Source organism: Canis lupus, chromosome 4 (genome assembly GCF_048164855.1).
Source record: "Canis lupus baileyi chromosome 4, mCanLup2.hap1, whole genome shotgun sequence".
Classification (NCBI taxonomy): domain Eukaryota; kingdom Metazoa; phylum Chordata; class Mammalia; order Carnivora; family Canidae; genus Canis; species Canis lupus.
In genome coordinates, this window is record NC_132841.1 from 49,707,177 (window position 1) to 49,735,055 (window position 27,879).

Sequence of the window (27,879 nt, forward strand, 5' to 3'; positions counted from 1 at the left end):
AAAAAAGTGCTGAACCTGGAGCAAGAAGCCCTGGATTCCATCCTGGCCCTATTCACTGACTACTTGTGTAGCTATGAAACATTGGATCCTAATTGTGGTGTAAATTACAAAAATGAAGGAGGGCAAATGGTTCCAGGTTGACTTTTAAACATCTGTATTTTCTTCCGCTTTCATATTTTAGTGAATGTGCCTAAATCAAAAACTTGAGTGCAAATTACATACTCAGCAATGAAGACTAAATACTATAAACATTTATTTAGTGAATATTATGTCCTAGTTTTCTATGTGTCCCACTCTGCATGGGCTGCTGTAACAAAATACCATAGACAAGATGGTTTAACCCATGGTAACTATTTCTCATAGTGCTGGAGGCTGGGAAGTCCAAGATCAGGGTACCAGCATAGGGTCTGGATGAAGGCCCTACTCCTGACTGGTAGATGGTAGTCTTTTCCCTGTGTCCTCATGTGGTGGAGAGAGAGAGACAGAGACAGAGACAGACAACAGCCTTGCTTTCATGATGTCATGTAAACCTAATTATCTCTCAAAGGTCTCACCCTCAAATACCACCACACATGGGGGATTAGGGCTTTAACATATAAGTTTTGGGAAGACGAAAACATTCAGTCCATAACACTCTGTGCTGTACATGTACTAGTTTATTAATTCTTATACCAAACCTGTGAGACTAAGAACTTTTAATATCTTCCTTTTAGAAGATGAGGAAATTGAGATACAGCAAAGGGTAGTAATTCACCCTAGGTCACCCAGCTAGGAAAATGGGTACTCAGAAATGCAAATTACAGAACTCACATTCTTAACCACATTGCAGTATACAATTGTGATTAATTACATGCTGTAGCTACTCAGAAAAATAAGTTAAATCTCTATCTTTCACATTAAAGTTGTCTACAGTGTACTATTTTATTCTCTTCAACAATTGGCTAATTTCAGGGACTGGAATGTTCCTAGATATTGAATATGCCATGACTGTAAAATCTAATTCTTATACTAAGCTTTGTGTTTTTCTGAGATACAATAAAATTTTCCAAAAATAATATATGTTATATTAGAACATGTAGCTCAAAAATGATAAATATCACCTCTAATGTGACCATGGAGGGAAAACCAAACCAAACCAAACCACTGTAATTAATTGTGTGTTAAAAAATAAAGAAAATGACATCCTAGTAGCTAACAAGCATTTAAACTATTTATATTTTAGGAAATATCAACAAACATTTTTATTTTAAATCTATTTAGCAAATACTTGTTCTTGTTTCTGGCTGCATTCATTATTTATTTTAGTGATGGATCTAAATGCTCTAAATCTCAGCTTCATGAGGGTCTATACTAGGAAACCTTTTGTTAAGAACAAATATTTTATTAGTTTCATTGCATTCTTTCTTTCTCTCCCTTTCTTTCTCTCTACCTCTGTCTCTCTCTCCCTTTCTCTCTCTTTTGCAAAGAACAATTTTTAATTTAGTTTTATTAATTCCCAGATCATTTGGTCTGACAACTCAATTTTCCTCTATGGAAAATGTTGAAATTACATAATTTTATCCACCATCCACTGATATCTGGAAAATGTTCAGAAATACTTTATGATATAATTATAAAATGCTCTTTTAAAACATTATAACCAATAATAGAATCTGGGCCGCTAGGTTAAGAACTTGATGATATCTGAGCAATGCGTAAAATAAACAGTTAAACTTATTTAAAAAAGCATCTTATCTTTAGATGCTTGAGGATAGGCTCATCATCTTTAAACCAGACCAGAGTATAGAGGAATTAAGCAAAATCAGAAAGTTATCAAAAAATAATGAAAGCAAAATCTTAGTAAAAGAAATTATATTAAATATGGTGAAAGAACTAAACATTTACATTAATGTTTAATAATATAAATTCAGTTTTTGTATCCATATCTGGTAAAACTACAAGGATATGTATACGTGGATGAAAAATAAGTCTGTAAATGTGAAATATGTTTGAAAACAATGCTGAAAATAAGACTTGTTATTTTAGAGGTGGGACTATAAACATACTTGCTGCTGGGGCTCACAAATATGATGAGCAAATGAATTAGCCCCAGTGTAAGAAAAACTGTTAATTTCATAGGCCTGTCCTCTGTTTTCTTACTTTTTTTTTTTAATTTTTATTTATTTATGATAGTCACACAGAGAGAGAGAGAGAGAGAGAGGCAGAGACACAGGCAGAGGGAGAAGCAGGCTCCATGCACCGGGAGCCTGATGTGGGACTCGATCCCGGGTCTCCAGGATCGCACCTTGGGCCAAAGGCAGGCGCTAAACCGCTGTGCCACCCAGGGATCCCCCTGTTTTCTTACTTTTTATAAAGACATGAAGAAATATGATTTTAAGATAAAACTCCAGTATCTTGAACTTGTTCAACTAGAGTAACATAAACATCTGTGACTCAACACATGATTTACAAAATGTGACATTATCCAATTTGCTTCAAATGTTTTTCAAAGAAAAAAGTGAAGATAAATGTTGAAAGAATTAAAATTCCCTGTGTAACTTTCCCAGATCAAATCAGGCATTGTTCTAAGACTTTACATATATTACATATATCAACTTATCTAATGTTAACATTTTTATGAAGTAGCTTTACTCATTATCCTCACTTTACAGATAAGGAATCAAAAGTTAATGATAATTAGATCAGAAGGATTTGAACCCAGGCTATTTGACTATAGGTCATTGTTCACATAGCTCTCTGGGGTTAGCATACCCCCAAATATATAAGAGATTGTCCACAGCGGTTTTATCAATGAACACTCTCACATCCCAAGTATAGAGATCCCATGATTCTCCACATCTTTGTCTACAGCTGGTATTTTCAGACATTTTAATTTTTGTAAATCTGATTCTAGTGTATTATTACATTTCCCCAAATCCTGGTAAAGTTGAACATCTTCTCATATGTGTATTAGCTATATAATGCTTCTCTAGTTTTTTCATCATTACATTTTAATGAACTATATTAAAGTATAGCTTAAAAACAATGAAAGTGTGCAGTTTCTACAAATTATGCAATAATTTGCCTGTTTAATCTCAATAAAGCTCATTTGCCATTAATCTCTCACTTTCTTGGACCTAGGCAAATACTAACCTTCTTTCTGTCACTCTCAATTAGATTTTTTTTTCTAGAAATTACAGACTACTTATCCATATTCACTTGTTGGACATTCGGGTTGTTTCTCTCTCTTTTGTTATCATTACAAATACAGTTTCTATAAATGTCATGTGCAAATTTTCACATGGACATGTTTTCATTTCTCTTGGCAAATGCCTGGGACAGCAAGTGCAAGATCATATGGTGAGTCCACATCCTTCAGTATTTTTAATTTTAGCGTCTTTGGTGGGTTTGTAGGGGTTGGTATTTGTTTTGGCTTGATTTTTTAAAAAAAGATTTGATTGACTGATTGATTGATTGATTGAGTTAGAGCACACATGGGCAGGGAGGCAGAGGGAGTCTCCAGCAGACTCCCTGCTGAGTGCAGAGCCCAACGTGCGGCCGGATCTCTCAACCCTGAGATCAGGACCTGCGAGGAAATCAAGAGTCACACACTTAACTGACTGAGCACACCTGTTGTGGTTTCAATATGCATTTCCCTGATGACTAATGATGTCGAGCATCATTTCAACTCAGGGAGACTACCATACTCCACTTAACAGGATCTTGCTGAAACATTAAGATATTGAACCTAGACAGAAAGCTGGTGTAATCACAGGGCTCACCTCATTTGCTTCTCTTTTTCTCTGTGATCATGATCCTTCTTGTTTTTTAATGTTTGAATACTGTGGAGTTTTGTGTTATTCCAGTTTTCTAATTGTTTGCAATAAGAAAGTATGTTTGATCTTAGTTATTCCATTATAGCCAGAAGCTATTGTTCTTTTACAAAATAAATTTTATAAATATTATTTTTAAACAATTAGGAGTTAATGGAACTTAGTTTTGCTAATGAAAGTAGATTTAATTAAACTATATAGAGTTTAGGAGTTACTAGGTTTTTTCATTATTTTATATTGTTTTCTTTCCTTCTGGATTCTGGATTACATTGATTAATAACTACTTTAGTAAAGTTAATTTGGTGGTAAACTCCCACATTCTTTATAAGTCTGAAAATGTCTATTTTTTCTCTCACTTTAAAATGATAATTAAATACGTGCTAAATTCTAGTTTGTTGGGGTGTTTTTTTCAGCGTTTTGAAGATAATAGTTGTTCTCTGTCTTCTTGTATTTATTTCTTCTGTTATCTTATTTGTCTTATCTTCTTAGGTTTTAATAGTTTTGTTAGCCTCAATAATCAGTCGATTGATAGCAGAGAGTAGAATGGCAACTTTTTATAATATATATTATAACATATATCTCAACATTAAAAAAAAAGATAGTAGAGACTAAGAGGGGGAGAAAAGGAGAGGTTTACTACCAGCTTGATCAATGAGATTCTTTTAAATTTGAGGAGTTCATTTGAATTGCAACGGGGTGCCAAAACTGCCCTTACAATCATATTCCTTTAATCAAGAGTAAGCTTAGGTTGTGAGAATAGATCATTTTTCCCCCTTTGAGGTCAACTTGTTACAGATGGAACAGCATGGTACTGTGTTTATAGTGAAATGGGTTTTTGAGCTGTGCAGGAGCTGAGGTGGTAATACATGGCATGATTACATTTAATTTATATTTCAATTCTGACTCTCTTGAGCCCTAGCTCTGCTTTCTCATTTTCCTCTTTTCGTGACAGTCATGCATAGGGTGATGACTACAGATTTTCATCAGTAACTCCCAAATCCCTACTGGAGTCAGTATGCTACAGCAACTTTCTCTCTAGAATGTTTTCCTTTGTTTTGTTTTGGAACTTTGTTGATTTTCTTTTTCTTTTGGTCACCTCTCTCTGTTCCAGAAACATAAAATTATCTGTAATTTGGGCTGCTGTTACACTAACGTAACAAATAATTCATTAATTAATATCAGATTCTATTAAAACATTAACATCTGTATCTTCTAATTAATTGCTGTCAAAGTCCATGTGCAGAGTCAATTATTTCTTCCTCTCAGAAATGGGTAGGGGTGCCTGGGTGGCTCAGACAGTTAAGCGTCCAACTCTTGATTTCTGTTTGGGTTATGATCTCAGGGTCATGAGACTAGCTGCCAGCTGTGTGTTGGGCTCTATGCTGGATGAGGAGCATGCATAAGGCTCTCTTTCCCTCTGCCCCTCCCTCCAAGCCCCTCAATCCCGTGCATGTGCACACCTGTGCTCTCTCAGAAAGAAAGAAAGAAAGAAAGAAAGAAAGAAAGAAAGAAAGAAAGAAAGAAAGAAAGAAAGAAAGAAAAAAAAAGAAAAAAAAAAAAAGAAAAGAAAGAAAGAGGGATCCCTGGGTGGCGCAGCGGCTCAGCGCCTGTCTTTGGCTCAGGGCGCGATCCTGGAGACCTGGGATCGAATCCCATGTCGGGCTCCTGGTGCATGGAGCCTGCTTCTCCCTATGCCCATGTCTCTGCCTCTCGCTCTCTCTGTGTGACTATCATAAATAAATATAAAAAAATTTTAAAAAAAAAGAAGAAAGAAAAATGGGAAAAGAACATTGCTGTGTTTATTGTAGTTATGGAAGAGAGAGAAGCTGAAATTTGATCTTTTTACAAGCCACCACCATTAACAAATGTAAATTTTTAGAATATTTATCTCAATTTTTCTTTCTTTTTTTTTGTTTTTTTTTAAGATTTTATTTATATATTGATGAGACACACACACACACAGAGAAAGAGAGAGAGAGAGAGAGAAAGCCAGAGACACAGGCAGAGGGAGAAGCAGGCTCCATGCAGGGAGCCCGATGTGGGATTTGATCCCGGGTCTCCAGGATCACACCCTGGGTTGCAGGTGGCGCTAAACCACTGTGCCATCAGGGCTGCCCTCAGACAAAGATTCTCATTTAAATGGAATGGTTATATTCTCCTTATGAACAAGTGTGCGTTTACTTATAATTGGGCAACAAACTATAAATGGTGGGATTAAAAATAATTATTGTAAATGATATGTAAAATGAAGAACAAATTGGAAAAAATGTAGATATTGTGATGCACAGAATGTATACAAATGCCAAAATTTACTAAGCACCTCCTAAGCCAGAGGGTTTGCATATAAGTCACATCAGTAGATATTTGCTGGGCTCCTGCTTTGTTCCTGGAAATGTGCTAGCTGCTATGATACATATAGCATCCTCTTGCCCTTTTCATTCTACAGGATTAATGTCTCTTGAACCAATTCTTTTCTCTCTATACCTCCTACTCTTCCTTTGTACAAATCTCCATCCATCCTCAGACCTGCTTACCTGCAGTCCCCAGGATGGTCCACCCCTATCCGTTCTTACAAGTTTCCTTGAATACAGACCTGTTTATTATTCTCCTGTATTAACTCTTCTGTATCACTGCACTGTCCTCAGTTTAGCATTCACATTTCCCATCATGATGTAGTAGGCATGTCTTGAGTTTTTTTGCCTTCTATTCTTTATAACTCCTTTTGCCAGCATAGCACCCCCCAACCATGCATATTTATGATGGAAGAAACTACCCTCCCATTTCACAGTATTCTGTTCACAGAACTGCCAACTACAGTGTCTCTTTAAGGATAAATACATGACCAAAGCTAGATCAATCATAACCTTCCAAGAATTGAATCCACGTTGTGGCCAAAAGGACCTAAGGTAGTTGAAGCTGAGTTAAAGCAGTGACTGTGCTTTAAAGAAAATACTATGAATTCCTGCTACTGAGTTTCCTGAGAATCTCCTAATTCCTGTATTTCTTGGGATTTGGCTACTTAGCTCCCCCATCAATTATGTGATTTACCCAGTTCAATAAGTTCCCTTATTTTCTAAAACATTATCCACATATGGTTTAGATTGCTTTCAAGAGCATTTATTAATAGACCCCCTTCATGGACATTCAACACCATTTCTTGCAATGCTCCACCTTACATCTGAGACTGAATTCTCCATCCTCCATTAATTCATCAGCTTGTTTTTCCCATTGTTCTCACAAAGTGCCCCAGTTGTTTTTTATCTGACTAGATATTTACTCCCCATGCCTCCCTCCCCCCTTTTTTTTGTGGAAATGCTTATCTGTACTACTCTAGTTCCTACATATCTTCTAGAATTCAATTTGCATTTTCTCCAGAAACATTTATATCACAGATGCTTCTACTATATGCTCCTATACTCCATTTATCACTCTTTTCAGTTATTGCTTATCTGCTGTGAAAGAGGAAGTTCCATAAATGGAGAATCTGTGTCTATCTTCTTCATGTTTTATTCATGGTGCCTAGGTCAGTGCCTACCACATAAAAGCAAATTAGCAAGTATTTGTTGAATAATGAGCAAAAGAATGAACATAAGAAAACTTATTTAATTCTACAAGACATTGTATAATCATGTTTCCCAATGAATATAAACAAGGTCCGGACAATGAGTTTTCTGGCTATTAAAAAAAGAGAAAGGGATTGAGAGAGAGAGAGAGTGAGAGAGATCTGTGATAGGTAGGTTACCAGGGATGGATGCAAGAAGGACATAAGAACATTTTGGCCCTAGCATTGCAACCTTTGCATTCAAAATGGTACATGTGGGATGTGTGGGTGGCTCAGCATTTGAGTGTCTGTCTTTGGCTCAGGACGTGATCCCAGCATCCATAATGGAGTCCCACATCGGACTCCCTGTGAGGAGCCTACTTCTCCCTCTGCCTATGTCTCTGCTCTGTGTGTCTCTCATGAATAAATAAGTAAATCCTAAAAAAAAAAAAAAAAAAGAAAAAAGAAAAAAAAAGGTACTTGTGAAATCTGTCGCTTTTTGTGAGGTAGCATTTCAGCACCATGTAGATATGTTGACAAATAAGTTTTATCTCGCATGTAAGTTTGGTTTTTAGTAGGATAATGAGGCCTCATCCATTCTTGCTTGGCATGAATGAATATTGTGATTGATTAGTAATATCTGCCTTGGAAGAGGAATAAGAAAGTTTGAACAGGAGTGATAGGTATTTTCCATTCACATGCTGGTGTTATCCATTATCTTCCAGGTGCCTTTTTGAATTAAATGGTTCCAGGAATTTCCCAGCGAGATGTAGAAAATGTCAGTTTGAGAAATGTATTAAAGACTCATATAAAATGATAGAAACATAAAATTTTTAAGATGTGTCAAACATCTATTCATATTATAGGTTTAGAAGTCAATGGCTGGAGAGAAGAGGTCTTGCCCGTAAATGCCCACCAACTGGTTAGCAAGAAACTTACTTTTTCTATTTTCTGGTTTGGACTTTTCAGGCTACATAATTGAAATAAGGGAACTTATTGAACTGGGTAAATCACATAATTGATGGGGGAGCTATGTAGCCAAATCCCAAGAAATACAGGAATTAGGAGATTCCCAGGAAACTCAGTAGCAGGAAATCATGGCATTTTCTTTAAAGCACAGTCACTGCTTTAACTCAGCTTCAACTACCTTAGGTCCTTTTGGCCACAACGTGGATTCAATTCTTGAAAGGTTATGATTGATCTAGCTTCGGTCGTGTACTTACTCCTTAAAGAGACACTGTAGTTAGCAGTTCCGTGAACAGAATACTGTGAAATGGGAGGGTGGTTTCTCCCATCACAAATACGCATGGTTGGGTTTGTTTGTTTGTTTGTTTGTTTGTTGTCAAAGACTCTGAATTAATAAAAGTCACTTATTACTTGTGGTGACTTTACCAAATTACTTTAGTCCCTCCATTTTTAAATAAGAAAGATATAGTTAACCATTGGATCACACTATCCTATATGCAGGTATTAGCCAGTACTTGTCACATGATAAAAAATTAAGTGCTATTGGATATTCCTATTGTGACATTTTAGTTCTAACATAACATTCAAATGACTCAACTTCCAAATCTCTTAAAGAAATTTTGTGTCAGTTTTCAAGCCTTGATAAAATTAGCTGTATAAGGGAGTAGGCTCCCATGTCATAAATGACAACCCATTTCATTGTGACTTTTTTTATAAGACCTTTCCCCCTACTTCATATAGTTACAGGGATAAAGACAGTCTAGAAAACTGTGGGCAAGATGGGGATCATGGAAGAAAGTGAAGAGGAGAACTAGGGAACGGAGGGAAGTCTAGAGAAGGAAGAAACATGGAAGATAAACCAAGGTATCATGCATGGTATTTAAGCAAGGTTTTCTCTAATTCTTTCTTCTTTGTAATCTGGTGTTTCATTTTCAAGGTTAAGTTTTCCTTTTCTCCATATAAATTTTATGAATTATTACATTTTATTGACACAAGCAAAGGTGGTGACAGCAGCAAGCATAGCTTTGGAACTCTGCCCAACACTCTTAACTCAAAGTTATTATCATTAATAAAATAATGAGTGATAAGCAGAGCTAGAAAATACAATCTATGCACTGAGCTGATTGCTTATTCACATTATCTCAGTTAATCGCATACTTCTATGAGAACTGTCTTCATCTTTTTTTTTTAAGATTTTATTTATCTATTCATGAGACACACAGAGAGAGGCAGAGACATAGGCAGAAGGAGAAGCAGGCTCCCCATGGGGAGCCCAATGAGGGACCCCAGGACCTTGGCCTGAGCCAAATGCAGATGCTCAACCACTGAGCCACCTAGGTACCCCAAGAGCTGTCCATATTTTATGGATAAGGAAAATGAGGTTTATAACTATTAAGGTGCCCAAAGTCACAAAAGTAACAACCAACTACAAAAACACAAAACATGAGTGTTTCTCAAGTCCATGCATTTAGCTGTTCTAGCAAACTAAATGAAGCACTCACCTCTCTCCTTTTTCTCTTTGTGATTTTCACACAATAGATCACATCCTCCACCATCCCCACTCACATCAGTATGAACAAAAGGCAGATCCTTGGGAAATCCTCCAGTCCCATCTGTCCTAGCTGGGTGTGCTCCAGGTGAACTGTTTGGCGGGGCCTACTCTGAACTCTGTGAAGCCTCTGCACCTGCTGTTGCCTCAGCTTGGAAGACTTTCCTGGATCTTGTTAGCTCATCACTTCTAAATCTTGGAAACCTTGCTTTGACCTCACAAGCTCTGAGTGAATGAATCAGGGAAGTTCTTCAACGCCTCAACCCCTGTGGCTGCTCAGTCCACTGCAGCAAATCCAGGGCTTTTGTACTTACCTTAATCACATTATGCCTGATATAGTATTGAAACCATTGGCTAAATTTCCACTTTCTTCAAATAGATAATGAGGTGAGAACAGGAAATCAATTTCACTCATCCTTCTATGCTTAGTGCCTAGCACAGCAAATGGAACCTAATAGATGCTCCAAAAAGAGAATTGGATGATTTAATAATATAATATGTATTAATTATTAGCATACTATATATTAATATAATTCCTGAAAAATTCTATATGCTAAGCATTGTACTTATTTTTTTCCCTGCATTACCTCATTCGATTTTTCTAGTCAATCTGACATCTAAGTCATATTATTCTCACTCTAAATTAGGAAAACAAGACCTAGAGAGGATATGGAATTTATCCTTGTTCACACAGATAGTGCCAGAGGAAATTTGAGTTTTGATCTTTCTAAAGTAGAATCTATACTCATAAGCACTGCACTTTATTAGATCCCTTCATGAATGAAAATAAATCAAACATCAAGCACATGATTTTAGAACATGATCTTACAATGCAAGTTTCCATTATTGCTCTCCTAGTTAAAAATAAAATAGCTTAAACAGCCCGTTTTTCATTGTTCTCACAACACACTGCAGATGTCCCTGAATTGGCACCTTTGTCTTGTGTTCTCCCTCTGGTGATGGCTCTTTTGGTCTACTTTTGGTAGACCTTTTGGTCTGTTTATACGGACACTATCTGTTTGGGGTGGCTGAAGTCACATTCTTTCCTAATTTTCTGAACTCCAGCTGATACACCTGCCTCTGAATGGACAGTGCATTTTACCCCTTTCATTCATTCTTTTTCTTGTGTTTCAATGAAATTCTGCTGAGGTTAGGAGTACAGTCTCTGAAGTCAATCAGGGTTGAGGTTGTGGGTAATTCAACAGCATAACAGCTTTGCCTTTGGGGTAATGCTGACTTTAGATGTTAGATGCCTCCACTGTGGGTCAGTTGGCCAGTTAAGTCTCAGGATCCAGGGATAGGCAGAGAGAGTGGGGCTGTGAAAACTGGGCATGTCAAATGGAGCCTGGGTTCCTGGTGAAGAGAATAAGGAGAATAAGAAAGGGAAAACCTACCATTCAATGGAAGGAAATAAGACTTAGAAATTGATCTAAATCAAAAGTTCCACCATAGAGGTTGGAGAGGACTTTGGAGCAATTGAGGTATACCCTGTAAAGCAAATATTCCCAGGGAAGTTACATTTTTGGTTCTGGGAATTGTTCAAACAAATGCAGGAGATAATCCTCTCCATGGCAGGAAAAGGTTAAAACCACACACCCTATCTATAATATCTATAGAAATCTTTGACCTTCTGGTTTTCTCTGCCCTTTTCTGCTTCTTACAAACATGTTTATTTGTTGTTATAATTTTGTTTTGCTTTTCCATAAGTTTGCATTTGTTTTTTAATCTTATGGATAAAAAAAAAGAGGACATTTGACCTCTCCTTAAAAGTAGGCCTCCTTGCTCCTGAGGATATTTGTATCAAATGAAGAATAGCCAAATTGAACAGGTGGGACGAAATATTCACTCTTTCTCCTGTGTTATGTGAGGGTGCCCTGATCTCCAGGCCACCTGCATCCTTTAGCAGTCTTGATGAAAGAGCACAGGGCCTGGCAGTCTTGGAAGTTTTGTTCCCTGGTGCTGTCTGGACTGCCGTGGGCTGCTACCAGCCTTATGGTCTCCACACAATCTGTCATTTCTGCTTTGTCCCAATAACCTTTGGCAACAACAAAACAAAAAGGTACCTGAAAGTCAGGGATGCTGATATAGTGAATTTGCTCAGACCTTTACTTTAAAAAATGCAGGTGTCATTGGCACCGCAAGAAGTCATTAGCTGTCGAGAAGGTTCATTTAGAATCAAGATCACCTATGGGCTTGTTATAATTCTAGACCAAAAAAACCATGTGGCCACCATCGTTGTTTTGCATTTTACCCTCTTTTTACCAGGTTCTGCAAATTGGAGGAAATATGTGAGGAGATAATAACTCAGAATGTATGTATGTATGAGTGTGTGTCTGTTTGCATCTTTTTTCTTTTTTTTTTAATTTATTTTTTATTGGTGTTCAATTTACTAACATACAGAATAACCCCCAGTGCCCGTCACCCATTCCCTCCCACCCCCCGCCCTCCTCCCCTTCCACCACCCCTAGTTCGTTTCCCAGAGTCAGCAGTCTTTACGTTCTGTCTCCCTTTCTGATATTTCCCACACATTTCTTCTCCCTTCCCTTATATTCCCTTTCACTATTATTTATATTCCCCAAATGAATGAGAACATATAATGTTTGTCCTTCTCCGACTGGCTCACTTCACTCAGCATAATACCCTCCAGTTCCATCCACGTCGAAGCAAATGGTGGGTATTTGTCATTTCTAATAGCTGAGTAATATTCCATTGTATACATAAACCACATCTTCTTTATCCATTCATCTTTCGTTGGACACCGAGGCTCCAACAAATGTTGGAGAGGATGCGGAGAAAAGGGAACCCTCATACACTGTTGGTGGGAATGTGAACTGGTGCAGCCACTCTGGAAAACTGTGTGGAGGTTCCTCAAACAGTTAAAAATATACCTGCCCTACGACCCAGCAATTGCACTGTTGGGGATTTACCCCAAAGATACAAATGCAATGAAACACCGGGACACCTGCACCTCGGTGTGCATCTTTTTTCTATTTATTTATATATGTATCAAGAGAGAGATACTTACATTGCATATCATTCACATATATACATAGTTATTATTTTCCCCCCAAAAAAGAGAGAAAAAGTTAAATACCTAGATTTATGAAGAAGGTACTATATCAGAGAGTCTGACGCTCAGTTTCCATTGAGATGTGCAGTGTTATAGGCTAGCGGCCTCTAAATGCCCACAAAGTCGAGAATGACATCAGTGAATGAAGCCAGGCATCTGTGCTGGGTGGTACAGAGCATACAAGAGGGTGGTGGGATTGTGAAGAACTGGAAGTTCTCTGTCTAATCTGGAAGGGGCATCAGACACTCACTTTTAGTTCACTGTTGCCTTGCAGGATGCAGGTTTATTGTTGGCAGATTTTCATATCTAATAAAACCGGAAAAAAAAGTGTATGTAAAATTTTTAAATTCTTTTTTTTAAAGATTTTATTTTATTTATTCATGAGATACACACAAATACACACACACAGAGAGAGAGAGAGAGAGAGAGAGAGAGAGAGAGAGAGGCAGAGACACAGGTAGAGGGAGAAGCAGGCTCCATGCAGGGAGCCCGATGTGGGACTCGATCTTCGGTCTCCAGGATCACACCCTGGGCCGAAGGCAGCGCTAAACCGCTGAGCCACCCTGGCGCCCAAATTTTTAAATTCTTAAATTGTGAATGTGTATTTCTCCCATCTCAACCTCATCCTTACTCATTATTCAACTGGCCCTTTTTCATTTATATTGGCAGTCTTTCTTTACATGTCTAATTTTACAATAAACTCCAACCTGTACCTACTATTTTTCATATGTCCATTCTTTCCATATATTACTTGTTTAATAAAAAATGAATAAAACTAGAATATCAATATACATCCAAGCAAGAGATATATTGTTTAAATCTGTAAATTATTTAAAGACCTAATAATCTCATGGCTAGGTTTTCTAACTGTCCTTCCCTTTGGAAGAAATATGCTTTCTTTTCTTTCTTTCCTTTTTGTCTTTTTTTCTTTTCCTAAAATATGTGGTGTGTGATAATTATTTTTTTCCCTGAAGCAATTGATATCTATTTGTCAACCCTACATGTTCCCCACCCATGCTGGCTGTCTTATGAAAACCAATGTGGGATATATTGGTAGAATTGAAAGGACCTGAATTTTTAATTCAGACAAAGAAGCCTAACCAGTAGCATTTGAGTAACTGCAACAGCGTCTCATAAACTTAAAATTAATTCTGGCCTCTTATTTATAGTCTGCAATACCCACCAAGGTATGATCCCCGCATACCTATCCACCATCTCCTACAACTCCTACCCACAACACTTCAGAATATATTTTTTATTTATCCTCTAAAATTTTTACCAGCTTTTCCTAGCCATACAACCTTCTGTCTGGCATAGATTAACAATTTCTGGCTTTTCCTTGTCATTCATGTCTGAGAACATGTGTTGATCTCCCACAGAGACCAACTATAGGCATTATGTACACTGGTGAATGTTCGTTGTACTTATTATCTTAATGATTTCACTTTTTAAAACATTTATTTATTTATTTATTTGAGAGAGAGAGAGAGAGAGAGAGAGAGCAAGATGGGAGAGAGAAAGAGAGAGAGAGAAAGTGCACATACGTGCCCATGCATGAGTGGGGATGGGTGGGGCAGAGGGAGAGGGAGAAGCAGACTCCCCACTGAGCAGGGAGCCTGAGACATAGGGCTTAATCCCGGGACCCCTGGGATCATAACCTGAGCCGAAGGCAGATGCTTAACTGACTAAGCCAGCCAGATGCCCCAGTGATTTCACTTTTAAAAGCTACTTTCTTTTTATTAAAGGTTTATTTATTTATTCATGAAAGACACAGACAGAGAGAGAGAGAGAGAGAGATAGAGAGAGGCAGAGACGTAGGCAGAGGGAGAAGCAGGCTCCTTGCAGGGAGCCTGATGAAGGACTTGATCCCCAATCCCGGGATCATGACCTGAGCCAAAGGCAGGCGCCCAACCACTGAGCCACCCAGGTGTCCCTTAAAAGCTACTTTATTGAGGTATGACTGATATACAAAAAGCTGTACATATTTAATGTATACAACCTGATGAGTTTGGTGATAAGTATGTACCTGTTAAATCATTGTCACACTCAATGCCGTAAGCAATTTCATTATTCTGTGTGTAAATATCCAGTTAGGGTTTTTTTGTAAAGGAGAGAGGAAGGTTTGTGTTAGTTACATAAAACTTAACTATTTGCAAGACTATTTCAAATGTTTACTAAGACCTTTCCCTTTCTGAAAGAAAAAAAAGTACACTATATTTTTCTTGGCCATCGTGCCCTCTGCCTCTGCCCTCTGTAAACTGAGTTTTCATGAGGAGAATGACACAGTAGTTTGTACTGATGAGTGTAATATTTATATTCTTACAAGTACAGTTTGAGTAATTATTTTCTTGCTAAGACTATTGCTAGCATTGTGATTCTTACTTTTGACAGAACGTATAAAAGAATCATCAACCTCTATACGACTTGACAAGGAAGTGTAATTCAAATAAATAATCTTTTAATAGCTTGGCGGGCTTTAGGAGATAAGACCTGTGTTTTGACTAGAAACCCTTTTCTATGTGCTTTCAATGGGGCAGTAAAAGAATTTAGTAATATCCTAATGCCATCTAATAGAAAATACTGCTTATTGAGATATCATATTATTTTTTAAGCCATCAAAATCATTTCCAGATATCCATGATTGCTAAATATAATTTGGGCCACTATTTGCATATTAATTTTGTTGTAGTTACATGAAACTTGTTGACATTTACAATAGAAGGATCTTCTCCCTAAACAAATGCCTGCAATAAAGCTTTAGTTGTCTCAGTAACACTGATACTACAATTGTTTAGATAATAACATGCAAATAGGACATTTTAGAAATAGCATTGACTGGGAAGTTGGAATCATACTTCAGATACCATCTCTACCATAAACTGCAAATTGGGTAATTCATGTCTCTGTGTTTTAGTGACATTGTCTATGAAATGAGGCTATTGGCCAGAATGTAGCTTTCAAGTTTCACGTCTTGCATTTTCATTCTTAAAGTAAGTGGATCTAATTCCTGGTATTCAAATGTTTAAAAATAACCCATTAAAGTTTATATGTAATACTTTGGGGGGAGAGTTTCTTCTTCTTTTTCTTACAAGTTAGTGTTACTTCTATATGTTGACATTCTTATTCAGTACCATCCATGACATAGGATTTCAGTAAGTGAAGGATTTTTTTTTTAAATGAAGGATTTTTGGATGATGACTAAAATGATTTGATTTTTTTAAAAAAGGAGATGGTGTGAATGTTAGTTTGGTCAAATGATACTATCTCCCTCTCAGTGAGACACAGTTTAAAGAGAAAACAATGCTTTTATTTATATTGTACCTTTATTAGGTTTTTAAATTTATCGTAAATAAAGCTTGTATGCTTTTGGATTTAGGAGAATTATTTGATTTCAAATGGTGGCATATGGAAGAGCTATTTATACCATTAAATAGGTTACTATACAATTATATATTACTGTGATAAAATCTTATAAATATACTATGGTTCATAGTCAACAGTTGTCAATACTTCAAGACTCAGAATCCCTTGTGTAATAGGTAATTAGTAAGTTTCTTAAATTGGAAGCTTTAACTCTTCCTTGTTTTGATATATCTGTTCACTATCTAGATCACTGACACATGAGGAGGAGCTTAATGACGAATCTACTTAAAAAATGTTGCTTAGAGAAAACATGTCTTCTTCTAGGTCTAGGAAAATCCATTTATGTTCCGGGTATTACTTTCCTAGGGCAACTGTAACTAATTTCCACAAAGCGGATGGCTTAAAACAACAGAAATTTATTTTCTCAAAGTTTTAGAGGCCAAAGTTAAAAGATTAAGGTAATCAGCAGAGCCACATACCCTCTGAAGGCTTTAGAGAGAGAAGTCTTTCTTGTCTCTTCAAGCTTCTGGTAACTTCAAGAATTCCCTGTGGCTGCATCATTCTGTTCTCTGCCTCTGTCTTCACACGGCCTTCTCTTCTGTATATGCTATATCTTCTGTCTGTGTCAAATCCCCCTCCTCATGCTTTTCTTATAATGACATAAAAAGACTTGTCACTGAATCTAAGACCAGATAATCTAGAATGACCTCATTTTGAGATCTTTAATTATGTCTGCAAAGACTGTTTTTCCAAATCAGGTCATATTCACAGGTTCTAGAGGTTAGGATGTGGACATATCTTTTTGTAGGTCATCATTCAACCGATTACATTTCCCCATATGTATGTTCGTAGAAAATCTTCTTTATTGGTCCTGGGAATGAGGCCCATGTGAACTCTGCTCAGCGGGGAACATGCCTCTCTCTCCCACTCCTGCCCTTCCTTTCCTAATCCACACCCCCACCTGTGCTTGCTCTCTCCCATTCTCTCTCAAATAAATAAATGAAATCTTATAAAAAATCTTCTTTATTCTATTACCCTGCATGCCATGTTTGTGTTCTTAAATCAGAGTTGTTCCTAGGGCAACACCAGTGTCAAGCACAGTTCCTGTTACATGTCGACTCATAACACATACCTGCTTAATGAATGGATTTCTTGAATACCCATAGCTTTCAACACCTTGATTGGATTAAACATTCTTTTGGTATCATTTCAGTTAAATATCTCTCTTCTCTGTAAAGTTTAATGACTAAAGATTAAGACAGTACAGTGGGAAGTTCAACATAAAAGAACAAGTTTATATTTTTATTTCTTATTAAGATTCAAGAAATGTATACTATAGTCTTGAATCCACTGTTAGCAGGGAACTTACCCATTATGGTTTCCAAAATATTTTTTATTTATAAAATAAAGGAGCTAATTTAGATGATAAGTCCACTTAAACTCATTAAAAGTGACCTACTTCTGATTTTGTTTCTAATCCTGGTTTGGCATTTTACAGCTATAAAACAACTGGTGAGTTCTATAATCTTTCTAAGCCTCCGTTTTCACATCCGTAAAATGAGAATTGTTATTAGTGCATCACAGCAATATGAAAATTAAAAGAAATGGTGTATCAAAATAATATAGTGTAATCCCTGACACTAAGAAAGCAATTCATTATTGGGAACTAGTAATTAGTGATGACTATTCCTGTTATATAATACAATGGCTTATTTTTCTATGGGAGTTTTGTTTAGGATCCATGGAATACACAGATATGATCGAACATCAAGATTTAACTTTATCCTGGGGCACTGGCCAAAATTTGTTGAAAAGAAAAAGTCTCTGGCAGCCCAGGTGGCTCAGCGGTTTAGCGCCGCCTTCAGCCTGATCCTGGCGACCCTGGATCAAGTCCTACATCGGGCTCCCTGCATGGAGCCTGCTTCTCCCTCTGCCTGTGTCTCTGCCTCTCTCTCTCTCTCTCTCTCATTGTGTGTGTCTCTCATGAATAAATAAATGAATTCTTTTTTTTTAAAAAAGAAAAGAAAAAGTCTCTTTTCTTTGGGTCACATATCATTTTAATCTTATCTGAATAATCTCTTACTCAAGATTGTTTTTGAATGAAAAGTGTTCCTGAGAATACTTCTTTACTGGGTACTACCTAAGGCTTGAATTTAAAAAACAGTTTTGGCACATTATTTCTGTTTCTTCTATTTTTACAGTGGCCATGAAGGGAAGAAGCAGAATTTAATGTGGACAGCTGACCTCCAAATATGTGGATTCAGTTTCCACATGTCAACTAATCAACTCCCAATGGTAATCTGTGCAGAAATAGGACTGCTGAGGAACAGAGAATCACCAATATTAATAAAACCAAATTTAAATGTTTAACCTTTTAGTACCTGAATAACTTTTTTGTTTTTGTTTTTTTTTCTGAATAACTTCATTAAAGAGAAGTGCTCAATAGTATTTTGAAGAGACCCTTTATTGCACCCCTCACCCTGCACTCATTGTGATGCCTGAAATTCTAATTCTATTCAACAGTGTCATTTCATAACCTTCAATGTGGGGAAGATCTAGGCAGTCTTTCATTATTGTGTACATATTTGCTACCTTCTATAACTAGATCATTTTGAACATAGATTGTACTTCATCTTTCAAGATTATACCCTTTTATAATAATTATAATATCCACAGACATTTTTCTGCTCTCAGATCAGTTGCAAACTGCAGCTCATGGTCAAGTGAAGAGAGCTGAAAACAGCAGGAGCAAATGGCACTGAATGACTTAAAAACAGCTGTACTAGAATATATAGAGAGGAATATAGTCTCGTTTGTAATGTCTGAAATTGAGTTTTCTCTTTAAAGGAAAATGCAATTTAATTTTCAAAAATATTTGAATTTTATTATGTAAGAAAAAAATCCTCTGTTTTAACATGTTCATTGAATTTTATTTCTTCATTTTACTTGTACTCACTTTTCCATTTGTGGGTGGAATTTATTATAGTTACTAGTTTTACATTGAATGAAACAAAATCTCTAAGATTTATTTCAATAAAATTTTGAATTCCTTGTCATTTACAGTAAAATGTATATACTTTCCGTAGTAAGGCCATCCTTTGTTGTTTAAATCCTCTTTTCCCTCCTCCTTACCCCCAAATATTGTTACTTTAGTTTTTTAAATAAAATTGTTGAACCCACAAACATAGGCTGTGAGTAATGTGGATATCACATGCAAATAATAAAATAATAATCCAAATTTGCTTTTGAGCTCCTCTAGTAACTATACCACCTCAAATATTTTTTTTTAATTTTTATTTATTTATGATAGTCACAGAGAGAGAGAGAGAGGCAGAGACATAGGCAGAGGGAGAAGCAGGCTCCATGCACTGGGAGCCCGATGTGGGATTCGATCCTGGGTCTCCAGGATCGCGCCCTGGGCCAAAGGCAGGCGCCAAACCGCTGCGCCACCCAGGGATCCCGTTAAAAGACTTTTTGTTTATTTATCTGAGAGAGAGAGAGAGAGAGAGAGACAGCATGAATAGGGGTAGGGTCAGAGGGAGAGAGAAGCAGACTCCCTGCTGAGTGGGGAGCCTGATGTGGTACTTGATCCCAGGACCCCAGGCTTAAAACCTGAGCTGAAGGCAGACGCTTAACCAATTGAGCCACCCAAGTGCCCCTCACTTCAGTTTATTTCCAAGTCTAGATTTGCCCTTTAGATTTACTTTTTTAATAATTTCTATCTCTTTATTGAGATTCTCTATTTAATGTATTGGTGTCATAATACTCTTATGACTTGAATATAGCTTTTTGATTCTTCAAACACACTGATTATACTGCTTTGAAGTCAGCCCACTCTGAATGCTTTATTTTCCTCACCTTCCTGTTAAATTTCCATTTCTGGTTCTTCTGGTCTTCTGTTTGCTTTTAGGGGGATTGTAATTTATGATTACCTTCAGTATTAGTCTTCCCATTCATTTGCTTATAAGATTGCTACTGTACTTTCTAATAGTATCCACAGGTATGGAACTTCTGCATACCTTGCCCTAAATTAAGTAAGGATCTCTTCAGGAGGGAAAGTGTTTGTTAACACAGCTTGTCCTTCACTGGTAGCATTATTGCAAAACTGTGGATAAAAAGATTCATGAGTGTAATTCCCCATGAAAATATAGCATACAAACATTCTTGCAAAAGTTTCATTCCTATTTTGTTTTGAATAAAGACTCCTTACTTTGTTGCATAGCTTTCATTGATTTCTAGAGCCCTGAAATTGTTGTTTTAGAGAAACTGTCAAGTTTTATTTTATCTTGGGTAGGTGTATTTGTTCAGGTCTTTACTCTGCCATTCTAGCATTGTTCACATTAATTATTATAATTCCTGTTTCCTGCATAAATAAGGCTCAGCAGGAGCTGCCCAATGGTCCCTGTCAATATTTAAAGTGAGATCTCTGACTTCAGGGGCTCTTTATGCTAAGGTGGATACCAAACTGCCCATATGAACACCCTAGTCATCTCTAGCTTCTTTCAGATGAACTTTCCTTTTGATATGAAATGACTAATTGCGTTGTTTGTAATGTTTTATAAGATTATTATTTTTTCAAATAAGCATAGACCATTAGTCAAGGAAATCCAGTGTAAATTTTTTTAAAAGATGAGTTTTGAAAGCATCAGTGTTATAATGAAGGCAATATTACTTACATAGTGTTTTAGGCAAATCAACAGTCTTATATAAATTTCTTTATAACTACACTGCTTAAGGTAAGAACCAAAAAAAATATTATCCACAATTATATTTTGATGGACTGTTGATGAAATCATTCCATAATAAATGTGCCACATGTTACAGTTAGAGAAATACAGATAAATTACCAACCCAAACCAGAAAGAATCTTAATACTTTACAGCCCCATGCAGATATCGAACTTTTTTTTTAAGATTTTATTTCTTTATTCATGAGAGACACAGAGAGAGAGGCAGAGACATAGGCAGATGCGAAGCATGAGCCCTGCAGTGAGCCCGATGTGGGACTCCCAGGACCCAGGGATCACGACCTGAGTCAAAGGCAGATGCTCAACCACTGAGCCACCCAGGTGCCCCTTGAACTTCTCTTTAGACCACAAATGTTTTGTTGAAAAATAATGTGACTTTAGAACATGTAGAAAAACAGAATTGTTTCAAATACAGTTTTAAAGTTTTCTCACTAAATAATGAGGAACACCTTCTCTTTCTCTGTGAAATAATTCTTGCACCAAACACAATACAGCTGATTAATTAATGATTATCAAATAAATATATTAATCTGTATAGATTTTCTGAAAAAGACTTTCTCATCAGTTGAGTTAGCCGAAGTCAGCTGGCTCATATATTTAACGAATACAATAGTTTCAAAAGTAGAGTTAAAAAGCATTTTTAGTTTTTTTGTTTGTTTGTTTTTAACACTGGAATACATGCAATAATACATGGCCTCTTTCTCCACAGGGCACGAAATAGCTGCAGCTGAGGCTCAGGAGACAGTTTCTCACAGGCCTTAGCTCTTGCTTTCGTGTCATATTTGGTCTACATCATACACATATGTTATTTCTCTAGCAATAGACTTTGTGACTCTCTGAGTTAAGTGCTAATACATTACTATCATCTTTCAATGAAAGACCTGTCCCTTATCATCATCAGCCATTCCCAACAATCGGATGCCTCCTAAGTGAGTCATCTTTTAAAAACTCGCTCAGCTAACACTTTCATTTGAAGCTTACCCTTACACCACTTTCCAGGTTATAAATGCCCCATACCTTGTGCATTTATTGATAGATGTACATCTTGTTTAAAGTGTTGTAACTTCATGTTCACTTGGATTCTTTGTGAATTACAGCTTTCCAAGATCATCTTGTCATCTTCATTTCTATAATCTCAGTACCTACCACAGTAGCTGAGGGATTCTAAGAGGTCTCGTGTTAGATGGTAGTTCAATGGTTCACAATACATAGGGCCGGCATTATAACCCTGGGCCATTGACAAATAGTCCAGGACCACTTCAATTCTTCTTACAGTACAAGTTTTATCTTGGACAGGATTAGTTTCTACAGATATAACTATGTAACTTATGAAGAGTGCCAAGTTAGCCCTTAGCATCCTCTACCTACAGTATTTATATTATTATCTTTTCCTGATTCTCTTCCTCCTCTATCATAATTGCAATTTCCTTAAGGAAAAAAAGCCATGAAATATTTATGTCTACATCCCTATCATAGAGCACAATACTTAACACACAATAGAGACTTAGTGAATGTTATAAGAATTTAGTTTAATTAAATTAACATTTGGAGTTTATTTGACTGAAGTGTGGCTATAATGTAATGGAGTCAGATGCTTGTTCTTGTTGGTCACTAGAGTTGGAGATATTTTAAAAAACTCCAACAGAAGGTCTTAACAAACAGGTATAATGAAATTCAAACAGATGGTCAGCAATTATGCCAACTCCATTCTGATTTTGATTCCTAAGCTAATTACTGTGGTGAGCCCCGACATGGATATATTTTGATAGCCAAAATTACCATCGTTCACTACATTCGTTTTTTGTGAGAGCCAAGAAATCAATGAACGTGGATCCAGCTAGTTTATATGAACCATTTTATTTGGATTGAATATGAAATTTGGTTGGAGGATTTTAAAACGATTAATTTTGCTAAATCCTGAATCTTTTAAAAATTTTTTGAAGATTATTTGTAGAGACATAATTTGTTTTGTTTTTGCCTGGCCACCATCTGACACGGAAAGATTTTGCCTCATATAGTCTCGTCTGTAGAAACCAGGTACAGTTTAATGTCTGTCATAGAAATCATTTTTTTATTGTCTTTCAAATGATTACAAGTATTTTGTACTTTAATCTGACTTTGTGGTCAGTTTCTACAGACGAGACAGATTATATTCCTCAGATAGAAACACTGAGGAATATAATAGCTCCAGAGAAGCTTTTAAAATGACTATGCTCAGACTCCTCCCTCAAAACAAATGAGGTCTCTGCACAGTAGATCAGAAAGCAAATTTGCTGTTGACAAGATACTCTACTATCATTTCAGCATTTTGATTCTGTTCTATTTATGTTTTATAAATTTTGAGCTGAAGTTACCAGATACTGGGTGTTTAATAATTCCTCTTTTTAAAAGTGATTAATTTAAAAATCATAGCTTAGTCATACTTTTGATACAGCTTCAAAAATATTCTTGGTACTTTAGATCCTTGCTAGCACTTGGCACCTTATGGTGCTCCTACGTGAAAATGTTTAAAACAGGTCAATGGTAGGTCCTATTGATAATATGAAAAGAGAGTCAAGCATTCCATTTGGTTATTGAATAATGTTAGCTTTATTATTATAATAGAATACAGTATGACATAAAATTAAGAGCTTTTGCTAAACTCTGTAAAGCAATACATGCATCTGCCATAAACAACCTCGATTCATGTTAGGTTTTATTGCCACTTCACTGCACTAAGGTGCAATAAACATTCAGTGTCATCTTTTAAAAAATGTTCCTGGGAGTAAACAGGAACTGTCCTCTATAAGAGTGTATCTTTATTTTCAAGGAAGACTTAACTAGTATTACATGGTTTAGCAAAGCACTGTAGAAAAGCTACATAGAATAATTGGTCTTTGATAAACTGTGCAATCAATTTATACAATAGAATACTATCACACATACTAACAAACTAAGAAATGATAGAAATGCAATCATTGCATAGCAAAAAGCAGACTAATAAGAAATATTCACATCTAGTGAGCAAAATACAGACCAAATGTTATCCATGAGGAGCCTGGAAGATAAAATGCTCTTTATAAACACATTAGGTTAACGCCGAAAAATAACAGATATAAACAGCAACACAGAAGTTAGAGCCATATTTTATTTTATTTTCTATACATGATATCTACACATGATACCAGAGGATGAAATGTCCTTGGTTCAGTCTTTATTGGCCTAGCTCATTGAATTTAGGCAGGACCAAATCAAACAATAAAGCACATTTAAAAAGAAAACCAGAGTTTGCTTAGGAAAACACAAACTGTGTTTTTTCCTACATCATTGGATAGCAGCTTTTTGAAAGAAACATTGCTCAAAACTTGGGTACGGATCCCAACAGACTTATTTGGCAATTATGCTGATAGGTTTATGCTGTAGTATTCTAAATGTGGTTAGACTATGACCTGTGGATTCTGGATGCTAATTTTAAACATCTCTGAAATTCTGTCAGACAAAAGGAGACTTCAAAAATACCTTCTGAATACATATTCATCTCTAAAACATCTGGGAAGTAATGAAACAGACCAGAATTTTTATAGGGAGTATTAATGGACCTCTTGTAGTTAAAGCCCTTACATAGTATACCTACAAATATATTGCTACAGTATAAATGAAATATAATAATGTTACTCAATAAAAGCTATTTCCTGTACATTCTTTCATGTGTTTTTATATTTAATGCTACATATGGTACAACACTTATTGAGATAGTTGGTATCAGCAATTATAGCAATAATATATTCTAGCTCCAACTAATGCTTTTCCATTTTCTTTCTATTTTACAAGAGCCTCAGATAGGGAAATGTGGCATGACTTGAGCAGAGAGCAACGGATTTACTACTGTACACCGGGCGATAGTTTGAAATTATAAGCTTTCTCTACATAAGCGGACTTTATACCCATCTGTTTAATTTCCATCTGATTCCCACAGGCTGTTCTGTTTTTAATTCAGGCTCTAAAGGTATTTCCATAGCACTTTACAACATTCTAACAGCTAAGAGCGGTGAGTCCTACACAATATTTTAAGAACATAACTTTAAAAAAGTAAAAAATGTACAATCTCATGCTGTATATTTACATATATAATTTATATATTCTATATTTGTTTACTAGTCATAAATTTCAATCTAAAGCTTTTAATGTACTGTTATATAAAATAATACATTCAACAATTCTAGAGCTTGCAAAATATGTTTGCCCCTCTAAGAACATCTTTTTATAATGAGAATCAAGTGATTATTGGACCCATGTGCTATCTGGATATAGACAGGGCAGCAAAGAAAGTATTTTTTAATTGTTTTATTTAATTTTTTTTTAGTTTTTAGTTTTTATTGAGTGTATGTCTCTGTTAAAATGATTCCTCATTGAATCTAGTGATAAAAGGTCAGATGATGGTGAAGTAGCCTATTTAAAGCATTTGTCTCTTTTGGACTAAATGTGCTTAACGGTAAGGAACTGCACGTTTGCGTATGCCATTTCCATGAATTTTAAAATAGCCTTTAACAACAGAGTAATGCATTAGCTATTTTTAAAAGGAGAAAAATTGGGGGTCTTCAGCTTTGGAAACAAAGTGTTAAAGCTATACATCAGTTTAAAAAACAAAACAAAATGTAAAGCACACTGAAGTTTGTGCAATAAAGACAATAGATTTTTAAAATTTCTTTCATTAAACATTTATAATTTATTCTTTGAAACACCTCCACATAAAAATATTTTTGACATATACAGTATCTTTTTTTAGAACATTTGGAAATATATATCTACAAATGACCTGGAGTTATAGAGTTAAGTTTTATTTTCCTTCTACTTTTCCCTACAGTCTGGACCTACTCACATACCTTTCCTCTCTCATTCTGTCTCCTTCTGTCGTGCTTTTTCTCTTTTGCTTCCTCTCAGAATCCTGTCTCTCAGCTATATGTTCTGCTTTGCTCTGGACTGCTGGACAGGGGTCTGTTGTTCTTCTATGAATTATGGAAATAAGGAAACCTTCAAATTCTTTAAGACAGAGGCAATAAAGCAGGTGGGAATCACTGCGTTGAGAACAGAAAGCAATTCCCAGTGCAGAGGACTGAACAACAGGATGTGAATAAAAGGACCTATTGATGTGGGGTGGGGGCTTTTAGCTGAGGCTCTCTGTTTAAATATGTAGCCCAATAGACCAAGTTAAAGATTCCAAATAGCAGCGGGAAAGCTATTCTTGACAGTCGGTCAATTTTGCTGACACTGTTAAAGGTTTTCTTGGGTTCTGGTGGTTTTGTTTCCGGCTTGACTTCTTTTGGTTCTATGGTTGCACTTTTAGCAATCGTGGCTAAGCCAGGGTCACCCCTGGCCAAATTAGGGGTGTAGCTGGTTGCTGTTGGAGCATAAGTGTTGTTTTTCTTAATGAGAGGATCTTTCACTTTCTTTGGCTGTAGAAGGAAAGAGTAAAAGCATTTCGTTCAGTAGACTGTGGTAAGGAAGTTTATACGTTGCTAAGTAAAGTGACCTTTACTTTGAAATCCAAATCTATGCTTTATTTAAATTGTAAGAAATATAATGTATGGCTGTATTATTGAGACAAATTAAAAATGCAGACACAAATGCCCAGTTATAAATTTGACAAGTTAGGGCATCTAACCATACAGTGATTATAGCTAACAATAAATATGTATCCTGGACTTGAATCTTGCTAAGACCAAATCTTAAATGTTCTCACCACAAAAAAGAAATGGTAACTATGTGACAGGATAGAGATGGTAATGGATGCTATGGTAGTAATCTCTTCACAACATATAAATATCATATCAACCACATTGTATATCTCAAACTCACACAATGTCATGTGTCACATATTTCAATAAAGCTGGAAAAGAAGGGCACAGTATTTTCCAGGATTTCCCATCAAGAGGTAATGTGATGTCAGTTTAGGAGTCTATCCTCAAGAAGCTTTGTAGCCTCAGCCTTTACCCTCTAGAAACATGTTACTGCCACATGAAGAAGCCTGGACTAGAGAACTGGGAGACCAGAGACCAGCCAGTATCAGGCCCCAGATGAGTGAGAGGCCATTGTGGATGCTTCCCCCTGGTGGAGCCTCTAGTTTTCTGCAAGCATGTTAGTGAGCCATATCCTACTCATGGAAGTACCACCAGGTTGTTCCCAGACCCAAAGGCCTGGTGGTTACGTTAGGGCACTAAGTTTTGGAGTGGTTTGTTTTGCAGCAATAAGTTGCTGAGTCAACTGTTATTTGCTCCTTCTCCTCATGTTGCAAGTGGATTGATAAAGCAGAGTTTTTCAGGGTTTCCTGAAGTCAATTTTTGTTCAATGTCAGCTGCTTGTCAGTGTTATCTGTGCAATGAGTCACAACTGCAGCATTTCTTGGGGTTTCTGTCATATGGAAATTTCTAAAAAATGAAGTGAATCATTGTTTACAACTATGTGGTCTGATACAATTGCCACCAGTCATTTGCAACTACTGAGGACTTCAAATGTGGCTAGTCTGAGATGTGTATAAGTATAAAATATGTATAGGATTCTGAAGGCCTACTATAAAAAAAGAGAAAAAAGTAATATATCTCCTTAATAGTGTTTTTTATTGTTTACATATTGTAAGTATAGTATTTTTGATATGTTGGTTAAAAGCATATTATTATCACTAAATTCTATACCTGAAATTAATATCATACTGTATGTTTACTAACTAGAAATTAAATAAAAACCTGAGAAAGAAAAAAAGAAAAAATCAGCTTCACTGGTTTGTACCTTTAAAACAAAGTTATTAGAAAATTTTAGATTACATATTGCTCACATATTTCTGCTGGACAGCACTAG

At 36.2% G+C, this 27,879-nt stretch overlaps 1 protein-coding gene across 1 annotated transcript in view; it reads right to left on the bottom strand.

Moving 5' to 3' along the window:
• Positions 1 to 23,613: 23,613 nt before the first annotated feature.
• GABRA1 (gamma-aminobutyric acid type A receptor subunit alpha1) overlaps positions 23,614 to 27,879 on the bottom strand; it is a 58,680-nt gene continuing 54,414 nt past the window's right edge. Inside the window, exon 10 of the mRNA XM_072824257.1 lies at positions 23,614 to 26,480. Coding sequence (XP_072680358.1) covers positions 26,169 to 26,480 — 312 coding nt within the window. The 3' untranslated portion in view covers positions 23,614 to 26,168. The remainder of the gene's footprint in view (positions 26,481 to 27,879) is intronic.